General features: G+C 42.0%; 1 protein-coding gene across 1 annotated transcript in view; it reads right to left on the reverse strand.

Annotated features, from left to right (window-relative positions):
- The window catches only part of EPHA4 (EPH receptor A4), a 198296-nt gene extending 183455 nt beyond the window's left edge, over positions 1-14841 (reverse strand). Inside the window, exons 1-2 of the mRNA XM_009890188.1 lie at positions 14832-14841; positions 13863-13937 (exon numbers count right to left, since the gene is read on the reverse strand). Of these exons, the coding sequence (XP_009888490.1) occupies positions 13863-13937; positions 14832-14841 (85 nt within the window). The remainder of the gene's footprint in view (positions 1-13862; positions 13938-14831) is intronic.
- Positions 14842-16440: the final 1599 nt, after the last annotated feature.

Below are 16440 nucleotides of genomic sequence, written 5' to 3' on the forward strand. Positions count from 1 at the left end.
AGCAAGGTTCCCATCCTAAAAATAACACTGATACTCGGAACAAGAAAGTTAATTATTTAATTTCCAATATTTGCTTTCAAAGCACTAAATGATTTTAAAAAAAGCCTTTATAGTCAATGTAAGAGGATGATACTCATGAGACCTGTTTTTTTTCCTCCAGTTCTGTGACAGGATTCCTTTTAGGCTCTGGGAAAGAAAAGTTTGTTATTCCCTCTGTGCCTCCAGTTCTCACAAAACATAAATCAACCCTTGGCACCCTTAACACAATTAACATTAGATACAAAAATAAAAAAATGCTAATGCTTTAAGGCAGTTCTTAGGCAAGTTAATCATGGCTATTGTCCCCACTGCCTTCTAGAGACAAATGTACAGTTAGAGTTTATCAGTGCCCCAAGAATTAGATTTGTTCCCATGCTCACAGCAGCATGATCGCTGCCCTGCATTTTAGCTGTCTGCCAAATCATAGACACTTTTTATTCTTCTATCGCATTTTATTGTCACGGTTGTTTTTTTGGTTTGGGCTTTGTTGCAGCGCCGTGTTTGCTGAACGCACACCAGCTTGCTGTCTGGGAGAGCATTGTTTGATTTAAGCATCTGTTGCTATTCAGAAAGGGCCAAGGAGCGACACATGGCTGACAGGGTTCTTCCTTCAGGTACCAGCTCCCCAGGAGCCCAGCGTGCATGTGTCAGATAAAGGAGGAGCACAGGAGACCCTCCGGATGGACACGGAGAGGACAGGAGAGGGAGAGGAGAGGGAGAGGAGAGGGAGAGGAGAGGGAGAGGAGAGGGAGAGGATATCAAGAAGCCGGGGTGTGGGTACGTGTCCTTGGCCTCACCAGCAGGATGCTGGTAGACAAAGGGATTCTTTCCACCAGACTGAACTTGCAAATTTCCTACCTTGCAGGACTGGCATTGTAATTCAAACTCTGTGCCACTGAAAGTTAATAATTTACCACTCCTCACAACCCACACAAACTGACACCAGAGATTTATGAGCAATTAATTGATAGCGCATTACAATCTGAGATAAGTAATAAGCACTTTTACTCACAAAGCTGCCAGCACGCATTGCGTTGCTTCCTGATTTGGCCCAATCAGTGAAATATGCACCGAACTGCATCTATAATAACGTTATTCACCATCTAATTATCGTTATTTGCATTTATGATAGGTTAAATGCAGCGAATGGGATAAGACACACAGGAAGCACTCAGCACAGGGGATACAGAAATAGTAAAAGAGATCTCACTTTTGGAAAGTGACATTGCCAAATAGAATAGGTCTAAAGTTTGGCCTGAAATACAATGGTGAAGACAATAAAGCCAGAAAATAAAGCAATAAAGCAAGGAATGCAATACATTGGGATGTTTGCATGCCTCTGGATTGAATCAAGAGATACCGGTGGAGAAAAAAGAAGCAAGCAAACAAATGAAGTGACAGCTTCAATCTTAACACGCCACCCTTGACAGCAGCACCAATTCAGGGAGTTACCATCTACCCTCACCCAGTCTGGTTGCTGCTCTCAGGTCTCCACGCAGCTCTCCCGTAAAAAAGCAGGAACGACAAACTCCATAACCCAGCAAGCATATCATAGAACTTAAATTGTTCTTAGTTATCAGAGTAGTTAGAAAATTATAAAACATGCTGCTTGGGAATCCCCTCTCTAGGCCTGAAGGCTTGACTGAGCAGTAGAGGTACAACGAAGGGCCTAATAATAGAGCAAGAAAGAGGGTTTCAAAGGTGTTCCAGTCATTGCATGTATCCTATATTAAGCAATTTTGAAGAAAACACATAGAGAGACCAGAGTGCCCTCTGCCAAAGGAAAATCCCAAATCAGTAGGGCACAGAGCAATTGTCACCCTTTACCTACCCCTGTGCATTACAAATCATTTTCTGCACACTTTAGCTTAAGGCGCTCAGGCCAAGGCTGAGGAGAGGGTGAGTGCAGCATTCCCCAAGCTCCTGGCTCCCCATGACCCGCATCAGAAGACCTGCTGAAATGCACCTCAGGTCCCTCACTGCACTGGCCCCTGGATTTCCCCCTGAAGGAAACCAGGACATGCGAAAGGATGGATTTCAACCCCACGTATGGCTGTGAGGATGCCTGTGGGGAGCAGGACTGCGAGGCACAGCCCAGAGCCATCCGCAGGCACAGCCCTACGGCCCTGGGCTGACCCAGGAGAACACACATAAACCCCTGAAAGTGGAACGTGAGGCTCTGACTTCCCTCACCAAAAAGAGAGAAACGGTCATCTCCCTCATCCTAGCTTTTTAGCCACTGGGCTACGGTGCAAAAGGTCCACAGCACCAGCATGACTCTTTTGGAGAGAAACAAGGAGTGAGCCCGAGCAATTTCTGCAAGAAAAGGCTACGGCAGTTTCCTTCGTGGGCCATAAATCCCAAGTAGAGAGAGGCACCTCCTGGTAGCACTGAGAAAAGCACCTGTATGTCCTATCTCTCAAGAGTCCGACGCACCCTCTCCCTCATCCACGTATTTATTTGGGGTTAGCATTCACTCTGACCTCATGAAATCCATCCTGAAATACCCACACCCTCTCCCTTACTTCCCAGAACCTGACTCAGAGCTGTGAAGTCTATCACTAGCCCCCACTACCTAATAGTGGGCAGTGGCTCCCATACTGGTGGGTCCGAGATCCAACCTCTCTGACTCAGTTTCCAAGCAGAAAATAGGAATGACTCTATTCCTATCTCTGAACGCTTTTGTGGCACAGATCTATATTCCAAGACTGGCCATGCGGGTAGAGTAGTAATGAAAACTCTGCAGACCCCAAGGGTAGCTGATAAAACATTTTCATAAAAAGCAGAAAGACTTCAGCCCCAAATCTGCAGAAAGCCCTGCAAACAGGCAGTTTCATCACAGGCTGAAACTGTGATGGACAGGTCAAGTCAAGTTTCCACAAGAGAGCTCAAACAGGCAGGAAAGCAGTGTTACACTATACAGTGAGGATGCAAGAGCATCCTTCACCCAGCAGCACTAATGATGCAAACAAGCGAGTCCACTGGGCTGCCCCCAGTGCACAGGAGCCGAGTCCCTGGAACACATTGCCTTTCTGATCATCTTCCATTTAAAAGTTTACTAAATCAAGCAGGATTACTAGAACAGGGCCACAACACCTTGAAACAGACTGCTTTGAATTTCTAGCTTGAGTCACAGCAATCTTCATGGTTCCACGGTCATGCAGTTTCATACTAATTTGCTTTGCAGAAATTCTGCACTAATCTGTGTGCACAAACCAAGCAAAATAAATGTCTTTAAATATCCCCTCACCACAGATTCTGCTTTGTGAAGAGAACTGTAAAAAACAGTGGTAAATACTACAACAGTACAAATTCATCCAGGCAACAGCCTTGGTCCTACTTCAGCTCCAGCCAGTGATTACTGCCAATAGTTCCACTGGCTCCGCCAACATCAAGCTATGTATTTCAATGGATAATCAGGTTCAAGGAGTTTTCCCGTGGCTCTGGAGGCCAGGAAGCAGGACTACACCTGACAATCAGCGAAGAAACTGTCATTACATGTTTTCAGAAAGCAAAGCTTACCAGTTATCATTAAAGAACACGTATTTAACTCATTTTGTATTTTTACTTACAGAACCAGTAAGACAAAAGAAATCCAAACCCTAGACCAAATTTATTCCACTCTGGATAGTATAGACTGTTTTAAAAATATATAATCACCTGGTAAATTCTCTTCCCATCTTCACATCAAATTCTATTCTTCCCGATAGCAAATAGCAGCCAAAACCCCAGGGAAGGTCTTCGTTGTCATACCAGGTCCCTAAAGAAATCGCTACAAGAGAATAGCTACAATTCATAGAATTAGCCACCGTCTGCTAACGGCAGCATCTCATGGTGATGGACATCCTTCTCCTGCCAAGTTTTGAAGACTTAGGCAAGTTGCTGCTCTGTAGGCTGTCACATACCAATAACCAACAGTTATTTAAAATCTGTAATTTCTGGTCTACCTTTGACTTTCAGGATTTCCTTGGTTCAAACATTCTTTCTCACAGCACTTTTATGCAGCTAATGATGATGCGATTTTATAAATTTGAGATTATCAAACCATCCAAATGTTTACAGTTTGACTGCACTGCATTGTACTGGTACATATGCGAAGCGTTGTTCCTACCAGAGAGATACAGCTGTTGTCCCTCGGCGTATTTACAACACTGTCCTAAGTAGTGGACCAACCTCTGAAGCAGAAAAACCCAAGCTATATGAACTCCGTCATGTTTTTCAGCATGTCATGGTTTCCAGCACATTGATTATTTCACTTTCAGGGATAATCATGCACATGTTGTTTGCATCTGTGCCAAAGCAGACACCATCTCTCACATGAAAATTCCCATGGTGTCGAAGCTAGTGTACTCTGTGCATCTCTTTTGGAAGGGAATTTATGTTCCTCCAGTGCAGATGTTCCCCTTTCCTTCCATGAAATCCCTGTCTAAAGAGAAGCCAATGGGAAAAAGAAAGAAACATCATAATTCTACTTTTTTTACTGTACAAGAAGCCAGCTCTCCAGCATTACAGTCTAGCACTTGGCTCTATAATGAATTATTTATCCTAGGAAAACAAAAATGCTTTATTTAAGATGACAGAGAGCCTGTAAATTTGCTTCTTATATATGCATTGACTAATTAGATTAATTAAGCATGCATACACTTCTGAACAATCAGGCAGGTGGCAAATCACATTTAAGATGACTTATACGATTCATTCTGTCATCCTCACGCTTGACAAATGACATCCATTCCAGCATGAAACCGGGGCAGAAAATAGCCTAGTATTTGCAATGTACAGTACCATTATTTTCACATTTTATTTACTCCTTCAAAGAAACTGTAAGACAAATAAACAGTTTCCAGCGGCTAATCCTCTTTCATTTGAGCACCCAGATATATAATTCACTGTACTGCATTAAAACAACAAAACCTGGCAAAGCTATTAATACCATGACTCAAGCTGAAATCTGTGAGATAAAGGAACTCTGCTGTAAGGCTAAAGAACTATGCTGAAGCTCTTGCAGAGAGTACTGTGAAACTTGACTATTTCAACCAGTGGAGATTCACAGAACCTTTTGTTTTCTCTTCAAGCAATAAAACAAAGGAAGCATAATAGCTGGAGATGTCTTACCGGGTCTACAGCTTTGCTGCTTTAGACAGCTATGAGCACACTCAGAGGCCCCCAGGACATGATGCAGCCTGGAGGGGCAGCCAGCCTAGAGAAGAGAAATTGCAGCCCACCGAACAAGCACTGAACTCCTCTCGACTGCCTTTCAAGCCCTCAAGAGAGGGCCCTGTGCCGGTGCCCCTGCACCAGGAGAAGATGGGGCAGAGGCTGCACGTGGCAGCAGTAAGCTTTCTGCTGGTGGTGCTACTTCAGCCAGGAACCACCTTGCCTGCGTGAGGCAAGTGCCACCCTTGGTCCAAGTCTTGGAGACGTTCCGGGCCCCCCATGTCCACAAGTGGTCAGCCAAGTGACACAGCCCAGTTCCAACTTCAACGAGCCCTAATCCCCAGTGATGTTGCCAACGACGGGGCCTGCAGCAGAAAGCAGAGCGATGGTGCTGGGAGCACACAGGTAACCTGAGCTCAGCAAGAACAGGAGTGTCATCAACACTTCAACCAGTTATTTCCACAAACCAAGGCAGGCGCCAAAAAAAAACCCAAAACAGCCAAATGTGAATGGAAAGGATTTAACAGAGTCTTTCCTCATCTTTATGAACTTAAATGCTGAGGCTTTCACTACGAGTTAATGACTGGTTTGCACTACTCCTTTCTTTGTGCGCTCTGTCACTAATCAGGAGCAGTGAGCTACCTCAAAGCCTCATTACTAGCCAACAAAAAAAGGCAATGAATCCTCAAACAGAAGTTTTGCTGCAGTGGCATATTGCCATTTAGCTAGAGGGAGGCAGGAGAAAGCAAGTCAGCAGTGACATATTCTGTGCATCCAGCTGGGAGAAACAGAAAACCCAAGTATAATACCGCATCTTATCGGAAGTAGTTAATCTGACATAACTTACTTAACAAAAATTACAGTCTATTAAAAAGGCATGTAAGCAATGCAGCTGAAAACAAGTCTACACGGGAATCAGCTAGCATAATTACGGCAGGCTAAAAAATAGGAGAAACAGAAGAAAAAACTGTGCATAATTTACCAGCTGACAAATGTTAATGACAAATAGAAGAAAACAGGTCCTTGACAAAGAAGAAATAATAGCTGCTCACTTTGTCATTTCACTTCAGAACGCAAATATTTTTATCGGGGGGGAAGACCATCTTGCATCTTTGTGAAACTAACAGATCAGCACGAAAAGGGGAAGTCTCTGTGACATGGGTTAGTACTGCCTTTGCTTTAGTGCTGGTCACACACAGGTTGCGCGTGAAGAAAATACATTTGTGCCTGCAATCTCGCAAGATTAATATTTCTCACCGTCTCCTAACAAGATAATCACATGCACTGTGTAACATTAAGCATATGAGCAGTCATTCTGGAGTTACACTTTAAATTCAGGACACGCTGAGCTACTTTGCTGAGCTGGAGCCACGGGGAATGCCACAGGGATTGCGCTGTATGTTTTCTGCGGACAGATAAGAGGGCTGTGAGGATTTAAGCATTACATCCCGCTACCTGCAAATATCTCTCTTCACAGTTTGGAAAAAAAAAGTCATTGTCATTTCCGGGTATTACATTTTTGTTGCTTAGTTTTAGGATAATTTCATATATTAGAATCACCACGGAGCAATTCTAACACAGCAGCCTTCAGACGAGCGCCTCTAGGATGCCCTGCACAGAGGCTGGAGGTCCCGTGCTCCTTATTAAACTCTTTTATTTCTCCCCTCACATTAAAGGCAGTCAACATTATTCACCATAATGAAGTAGCTGCCACATGAAAACTAATCCTGAGGAGGGGGGGGCAGACAGGCGTCGAAATAAGAGAGCAACTGATTTTATGATATCAGAAACATGCAGAGTTATCTAGGAAGGAGACACGCTAAAAAATAATCTCAGGCCAGGTATGTTAGTGCCTCACAGGCAGCTAGTAGGATTTCTTGCAGCAATAAGCCTCCAAATACCATTGCCTGAGGAAGCAAATATGCCGATTCTGATCTTGAATGTTTTCATAGAATCATAGTATCGTAGAATGGTTTAGGTTGGAAAGGACCTTGAAGATCATCGAGTTCCAACCCCCCTGCCATGGGCAGGGACACCTCCCACTAGACCAGGTTGCCCAAGGCCACGTCCAGCCTGGGATGGGGCCTCAGCAACCTCTCTGGGCAACCTGGGCCAGTGCCTCACCACCCTCAAAGTGAAAAGCATGTGCTTTGCTGTGGAATGCCTCCGTGATCTGACTGTCACCTAGATGAACACATGCTTGGGGTAAATTTCCATTACGTTTTCATCTGATGGGTGCAAGTGATTCAATCATACTTCAAAAAAAAAAAAAAGGTGGGTGGGTGGAGAGTGAGGGGGGCCACACCATTGCCTAGATGTCAGTGACCAAGACCTAGTTATTAGAACCTAACTTGTGATCTAAATAACAGAATCTAGTATGACCAGTAATTATTTTACACACCCACATATTCACATGGTCTTTCAGGAGGCCAATTTTCCATAGCAGAAGGCAATCATTAGCAATACTCAAAACCGTTACTCATAATTAGGATTTGTTTAAAAGTGCCTTATTAGATACCTAAATACACAGTTCTGTTTGTAGGAGGCAGCTTTTCAGGTAAGAGAAATCTTGATTAAGAAAGGAAGGGACAAAGGAAATAGAACTAAAAGTGATATGAAACAAGAAGAAAGCCTGTAAATGAGTAGTAATGAGAACAGCCTTTTATGATATGTAATTTGTAAGAGAACTGAAAATTATCAATGAAATTTCATAACCAGAAGGGGGGGGGGGGGGCTGAAAAATGGCCCAGATCTGGTACAAAGGGCAGCAATCCACAGAGATAGAGAGAGGCAGGGGCTGCATGGCAGACAGCAGCCAGCCCAGGACCAGGGTACAATTGTGTCCACCCAAGTCCCCAGACAGGCAAACCAGCTCATACCCCGCTGTGCGCGCTCAGCCTTCGACCTCAATGTAGCAGGGCTGTAATGGCGTGGGGTAAATCACTCAGCTCTTCAGAAAATTCACACCATTTCACACTATTTAATCAGAGGTTTCAGAAAGCCCTGAGGATTCCCAGGGATGCTTCCAGCACCAGCAAAGAAACACATTGTCCAGTGTGATTTTACAGCATGATTCCTGTCTAGCCTGGATAAAGAGCTGACCCTTTACTTTATATTTTCAAGAAAACAAGTCACTATATTATTTATCACTGAAAACTATTTTGGAGGAATGAAATATCTGGTGACCACAACAAGGTTTTTCTTGAACAGACGCTCCTCATGCACTGGTTTGCCCAGCAAAGAATGGGGGAAGCAAGCACGGGAGGAGGAAGCCCTAGATAGCTGGTACCATCCTATTTACTGTCCTCTGCCTTGCCTGACTTTCTCATCCTGCATCTTCAGCATCTTTACCAAATACTGTAAAGTGTGTTTTGACAACTTCTGATAAACACAAGGAATGAAGTACAAGCATTAGAGATATATGTCACCACAACACATGAAACAACATGTACGTAATAGCCTTCACAATCTTGTTTAATATACTCTAGCTTTCAAATGTTGTTTCTCCAGCTTCCCTGAGCAAGCTGACTCCAGCATGAACACTGCAAATCTCACTGGTTGGGATTTTTTTAAAATTCCTCCCCACCTGCTCTTTTAGAGGTCAGTCTCTCAAGTAATAGCTTCTGCATTTTAGCTGTCAGCAATATTTCCTCTTCTCTTCTCCTGCTGCTCAGGTCAATCATTTTTTCCCACTGAGGTTGGAAAACCTGCCTGCTCCTTTGCTTTCTAATTATAATCTCCAATTCATCTCCCTTCACTTTCATTCAATTCTTGAACCACATTGGTCTTTTTCTTTCTCTCGCTGCCACTTGAATATGCTTTTTCCCTTGTCTCAAGAGTTTTTATGCAGCTAACCAGGATGATACATAACCAGTAACTAGCATTTACTTCTATTCATAAGATCCTTGTCCCTTCCTAAGTGTCACCCTGCAGTTTAAGCGCACACAGCTGCACATTTAATACGTGGAGAGAGCTGCTAGCAATTTCAGCATGTAGCAGAGGACCACACGTGTTGTGCCTTCCAAGTCTCGTTCCTTCTTTCCCAGCCTCCTAAAGCAACCACAGGTCCCGCTTCTGAGACTCCACTCATCCCTGTGTCAAGTAGCCAGAGGATAGCCTGCCATTCCTGTCAGGGATGCTACCTGCCTTCACGGAGGAGCTGCCAACAAAACAGAGCAAGAAGCCACCAGAGAAACCACATAACGGTGCACACAGCAGGGCCATACTGGGTCCTACGAGCCCAGGAAGCATCCTACCTTTTTATTACTGACAGTGTTATAAGCAGTCTTGCAAGAGGGGTTTAAAACCAAAGAAGACTCAAGAAACTGCAATACAGAGCAGCTATCCATGCCAGAGGATTTAATGGTCTGGTTTTTTAATAACTTTATCAATATAGATGTGTATTAAATCTTTCCTGCGTATATACATTTCCATGTCATGAAGCAAATCAGTTTTGGGAATTGCCAATAGACAAATAATTCTTTTTAATCCCTGACTTTTCAAGTTCTCATTAGTTTTTATAAATAGCACAACCAAAACATTGGTGTTATTTAAGGGAATTTAATCTCCGAGTATTTCTCAAAGACATGTTACATTTAATCGACTTCGTGCATCACATTCAGAGCTTTCCAATACTATTAGCAGGCTGGCCAGAGAACATTTACTAGAAAGACCCTATCAGAAATTGCAACACTGCCCCTATGGCTGTCGGGTCAGGATGAATGCCAGGATTTCTCAGATGACTGTCACAAAGTGCTTCAAGTCTCTTCAGCAGTCAATTTTCAAGCAGTTGGGTCAATTCAGACAGCGTGTGATGGAGCTGTGTTTTTAATACATGTTGCCTGAAAACCTCGGTTCTGAGGACTCAACGGGAATGAAGATGGCTTTCAGCATCATAGATCTAGCATGGGTATCAATCAGGACACACAGCAGAAATTTCCATCACTTCCTTTTATGAACCCCACAGTACCCACCACAGGGCATGCATCTTCTCCAGAGCACTGAGGGAGGAACGGCCTCTCCATAAAACTGTGCAACCTCATCCCACCCCACCTAGGAGGAAAGGGCAGCAACAGCATTCGCTTGAGAGGACAGTCAAGAAACACCAAATCTCTATTCAGAACTCTCTGGAGTCAGCTGTGCCAAGCCAGAAGTACTCACTATTCGATGTGTTAGGGCCATTTTTTCCCCTCCTGACAATTAAAGTTAATATAAAGACTTTTATTAGCCCTTTGGAGCCAACAAGTCCAGAGATCTCAGTGTTACGACAAATACAAGATGCATTAGTGTGTCTATATGGATTTAAAGCAGTCAAAGAGGTCTTGTGACTATAAAGAATCAGCAAACCCAGCCACAAGGGTTTCTTTAACCCTTTTTATTAAAACCCAAATTCTTTCCATGCTGCATTTTTCCAGCAAAGCAAGCAGAATACTGCCACCAAATGTGGCCATAAAATGGAAAAGAGTGAAAACAAATGGCATGTCTCTTGTGGGTTCCCTTTCTGGACTACAGTTTTGTGCAAAGTTCTCAAAACACTCAAAAAGATTTGAGGTAACACCAGCTCGCACAGAGGGAGGGGAAACCAGAATTCATTCCATCAACTGCATCGCAAACTACTGTGTAACTAGACCTATGCCTAAACAGGAAGCACAAATTTGCAACAAGAACAACATTCCTTTTGTGAGGCCCGAAACAAAAATAAAGGTACGGTGTGCCAAAGATCAGAAATTCTGGAGAAAGCCATGGAATGCACGTTTAAGTGAAAACTGGTGCACTCTATGGGGAAACTGAAATAAAACATCACATGGAGGTAATGATCCTAGTACCAGCCAAGCCAGTAGTAACATTCCTTATTATTTCAGTGCGAACAGGTTTCCACCCAAATTCTAAATGTTTCACACATGCTAAAAATGACTATAAATGTAAATTTAAAGAGCTTATTTTTGTCTACCATCTTTCAATAGTATCTTAATTAATCAGAAATTTGCAAAAGCTGCCTCATCACAGAACAGAAAAACAAGTATCAAAATACACAATAAACTGGTCATCACAAGTTACAGAAAAGAAGCAAAGAAGAAAGTCCAATGCAGTGTCCAGAAGGTCTGCTCACATAGCAAAGAAAACAAAGAAAATCACATCAAATCTCTGCTGAGTTTTTCTAGTAGGTTAATTCTGAATGATTATAGAGTTTCAAAATTAGGCTGTGCAGGCAGGTGTAATCATTATCAAGACTGATAGACTGTAAAGCATAAGTGTTCAAACCTTAATTTAAATCTCTGGTAGAATTCATATTAAAAGACATATTAGGTGGTCTCTGTTAGACTGCTGTGAACTTTCCATTATATAAAGTACTCTATAAAATATTTTCCAGTAGACTGTTTGCTGTCTTAATTATACAGTGTGATATATAATCTATATCATTCGTAGTTCATTCTCCCCTTGGCAATTTTCCAGCAGTAAAATAATAAACCCGTTGTGTGTTTTCAAGTCAATAAATAGCTCAAAAATAAAATAAAATAAATCTTGTTCTTTAAAGGTCCATTGCTCCTCTTCGTTTGTGTTTCTTAAAAAGAAGGCTTTTTAGTCTGATAGAGATTAAATAAGAAACAAAATCAACAGTTTTAAGTCTATCAAATCTAGAAGAGAAAATTCTTAGAGATTGCAAAATAAGGTTTTGGGGGCTTGTGCGTAAAGCTGAAATTGTTTGGGTTCAAAGGACAGTGAATCAATTAAAGAAGCTACTAATAAAAATAATTCAGGCCTTTAATTTAGTTTTTAATATAAAAATTATTTGACATTTGCATTACAAGCTCTGACCTCCCTAAGGGAACAGTCATTTCTCCGCATATAGGGTATGCTCTCTGGAACACAGAAAGGTTATTGTGAAGGTAATCAATCATGCCAACAACCCAGAAGTCTTGTAAACAGCAAGCAAAACTGTTAGCCCCAGGTTCCCTTGCAGCTGCTTTTCGATTTCTGCAGTGTATAAATACATATGTATAATCAATATTGTAATTAAATTCCCACCCTCTAATACTGCTGTAATTCCCGGCAGATTAATTCCTAAAAGTACTGCACCTGGAAAGCATACAAGATGCTATTGACAGCTCTGTACTTTTTTAGGGCCATCAGAAAAACGCTGTCAATCATAATGGACTTCTTGTGCCGCTGCGGTGGCTGGTTAGTGGCTCCATTACAGCTGTCAGGTGTTTCCAGCTAGTTTTATTTCACACAGGTGTTAGGGCTGATCAAAATAAAATTACAACATTGATAGTATTAATAATCATGAGAAAAGAGGAAACATGCCCCTGCCCCAGGCCATACGACTGAGGGTAGCCGTGCTCCCACCGCCCATGCTGCGGCTGCAGCCCTGCGCCCCGCGAACTCCTATGGCCGTGAAGGAGGGAGAGGCAGGGAGGGAAAAAACGCTCCGTGCCAGATAAAAAGCTTGCCTAAGTGGCAGTTCACCCTGATTTTCAGGCAGTTCCTCAGTCAATAGTTCATGGTCCCAGCTCTGCTTGACTGCAGCGGAGCTTTGTCAGGACATGCCTCTCAGAAATGTCAGACTGTCTGCCAGCGTCAGTTTTCGGAGAGGCCAGCACAATTTGCTATCACACTACCCCTACAAAGATGGCAAAGCCTGCTCTTTCCAATAGTGTTTCTGTGAACCTGAAAGTAGGTGCAAAACACACAAATGTAGCGACTTCAAAACAAAAATATTTGTGACACTATTCTAGGCTGTCATAGTAAAGAACGGTAAAAGCAAGAAACATTCATTCTTCATGGAGGCACTTGGTTTTGCTTAAGAAAAAAGCTTGTTTAAAAATCCCAGGAAGAAAACTCCTCAAAAGCTTTTCAATCCTAGATCTCAAAGTACCTAATAAAAAGAAAAATCACCATTCCTCATTTTACAGGTATGTAAATAGAGGTGTAACAGACTTATCAAGATCCAATATATAACTGGAAGAGATCTGGGAATAGAACCTATTTCCCAAGTCTAGTTAAATGCTTTTCCAAAACACAGAGCACTCAGATTTTTAAATAAATAAATAAAAAGAAGAAAATCTACAGAATACTGTTAGACCTGTGTAAGGCTATCCTAATTCCATGCCTTCTCACATCTTTTAGAGCCTACCCATAAGGGATAACACTTATAGACCAACCTCAGCAGGTGAAACACACATGCTGAACCTAGGAATTTCTGCCAGTTTTAGTAACTGCATTGTGATTTCACAGGGTGTGAACAATTTGAATGAACGGGGGATTCTCCTCATGTTACATGAATTATTTACCACAGTAGTGCCACAGACTCAGTTCTTGAACAGAAACTCCCAACTTCTTCAGGTCACTGTCCTTAAATTACTTTTATCCAAAAAAAAAAAAAAAAAAAAAAAGGAACTTAGACAATGAATATAAGTTTATTTCACTTAGAAGTCTCATTAATATGAATGGGGCCATAGTGAAAATGCTGCAGGTTTTCCAAAAAGGTGCACAGATCACTGGACTCAATTCAGCTCTAGGGTGCACCTGCATCTCTAGGCATTAGTAGGGCAATAAAGCCCCCAGTTACTAAAAATACACAATATAGTGGCGCAGAAAGCATGCAACGGTTCAAAGCTACACAAACACAGAATTTCCTTTCTCCCTCCTTCCTGCGCTGAGCTCACCTTTCTCATTCAACTCACAAGCAGCCTCCTCAGCTGAAGAAATCAAAGAACCGCACAACCATGGGTAATTTTCCACTGGGAGATTGAGAAAAGCAACTTGTGAATCCGAAAAACCTGGGTATGCACTCCTTGCTCCTTTTTGTACCACCCACACACACATTTATTTTCAATCCAGCATTACCGCAAGCATTATTTTAAGAAGTGCCTTTGAACTGAGCCACACAATACATCTAGACAACAGAAGTGGAAAAAATGACTGTGCAAAGAGGCAGCAGCAAAGCAGCGCAGCTCTGCTTCCCAGCAGTTAACAAGCTCTCAGCATCACACTGGAAGTGTCACAGTAAAGGTTACAGCTGGTTGGCACCCAGCTTTGGTACGCGTTGAACAGGTTAGCACTGCTAAGGCTGGAAGAGCCAGCTTCTCTTTCCTGTATTCCAGGAAACTCGTATTCATTAAGTGTCTTAGATTATTTACAATGCTTATGCGGTCATTAGTAACAGACCTTTTCACTGGACAAAAGGAAGACTGTACCTGGCTATAAAAACCACAGAATACCACATGTAGGCAAAAATTTTTACAAAGTTCTTATTCTCTCAATAGTTTTTCTCAGTTGGCTTGAAGGAAACCACTCCACGAGTAATATCAGGAAGGAAACAAGAGGGTTCACCAAATGAAGGGCTATTACCAATTTTTTTTCCACATTCATGTCCAAACTGTACTAATTCATCAAGGACCAGCATTCTCCAAAAGAACACTGCTCTGTAGCAAACAATCTATCTTCTGCCATCTTTATTCGTTGTCAGGGACATCATGTTTCTCCCAATAAAATCAACAGACGACTCTCATTTACAAGCACTAACAAAAAGAGTAGATTATTCTAGAGGCATTCAAAAGAGCAGAGGAACAGAGTGAGCACAAGAGGCAAATAAAACACATTCATGGCTGTACCAGCGTACCAACTCATCTCACCTGTGGCCATTGCACCTCAGAATAACTCAATTCCCTTCAGAGAAGTTGCTATAATGCACGTCAATATAAACGAGATCAGAAACAGTGTAACATTGAACAACAAAACAGACTGGTGCCAACAATCACTTGGAGTTAAACTTTTTATTAATTTCTGGGAGTATTACTTTGCATCCTCTATAATCATTAAATAGCATTTTACATATTCTTTATCTTTCTAAAGATTGTTATATAGCTTTTAACCAAAAAACCCAAGAAGGAATGATACCTAGACTGAAAATACTGAGTTACTTTGAAAAATATTTTTTTTATCTTTTCTGTATCATAAAAAAGATACTTTATTTTAAAGGGAGTGCATTCAGGTGATGAATCACTACCTCAGTAGAGATTTTTCCAGTCTGTGATTGAGTCATAAAGGAGAACAAAGCTGAGAACTGAGCCAGAGTAGCTGGCAGTTGAGAGGACTGGTATATAGGCAGCAGGCTATGGGTGAAAACATACCAACACTGCACAAAGGATAAAAGAACAATTATCAAGGCCAAATAGAGACATTCAACTCTGGCACTCCGACCCCGTGAGACTGAATATAAGCTTTTCTTTTCTTTAATGCTTCATTCTAATCTGATATTGACAAAGATTTTTATGTCCTCTGATGTCTCCCCTGAAAAAGCCTAATGCTCTTTCAAAATTAATGTTTCATGTTATATATCTCTATTTTTCAGGAAACACAGAAATTGTACTTCTTCAAAAGCTTCACAGAGGTTTTATATTGTCCCAGATTTCAACTTTCCCATCACTTGAGCGAAGACCATGTATAACAGACTTTTTTCCTGTTTGTGTAAGTGATGTTTTAAGAATTGAAGGTCTGCCACCTTCTTTCAGGAGGAGGTAAATTTTATATTTATGTCTTCTCAGCCCTAGGCCTTCTCACTGCCCAATTTATTTTTCTACTTACTTCAAGCCATCAACCTATCTCTGCCATTAGCTCTGATTTATAACTCCTAGGAACATAATCCAATCATGAATCTTCCTTGGGAATGCTGTAGTGGCATGAGAAAAGAACCCCATTTAGTACTCTTCCTAGGGTAGAAAACATGAAGTTTCCAGAGCGATCAAAAACATGAGAGGCTCTTTTGTCTGATATTCCCATTGCAATCCTCGCAGCGTATCAGCTCGGCAGAGAGCAGGCCCATCAGGCACTTACAGGTAGGGAGGAAAGGGATTTCCTGTCTCACAGAACTAAGAATTCAAAACACTCCCATCCCACAGCCGGATTTAAGAGAGACCTTTCAAACCTTTTCCCCAACAGAAAAGAGAAAGACCAGTTTGCCAAATTAGCCAAAAGCTAGGATGAGGGAGATTCAGAGTTCAAACTCCCAGCCTGAACCAGGCAGAGCAGGTCTCAGTTCTACAAGTCAGACGAGCATCTCACTTGGGTCATCCAGAGGTCTCTGTGCAGCTCTTCTCTCTCAAATTTCCAATTTCAGATTAAGAAATCTTATAATTTCCTATCTCTTGCTGAGAGCAAATAATTTTAAGAAAACACAACTTTTCCACCTAAACACCTCTTATTAAAATTCCACGTTTGTTGTCAGCCCATGCTTTTGTCACA

Source organism: Charadrius vociferus, unplaced genomic scaffold, assembly GCF_000708025.1.
Source record: "Charadrius vociferus isolate BGI_N301 unplaced genomic scaffold, ASM70802v2 scaffold650, whole genome shotgun sequence".
NCBI classification, from domain to species: Eukaryota; Metazoa; Chordata; class Aves; order Charadriiformes; family Charadriidae; genus Charadrius; species Charadrius vociferus.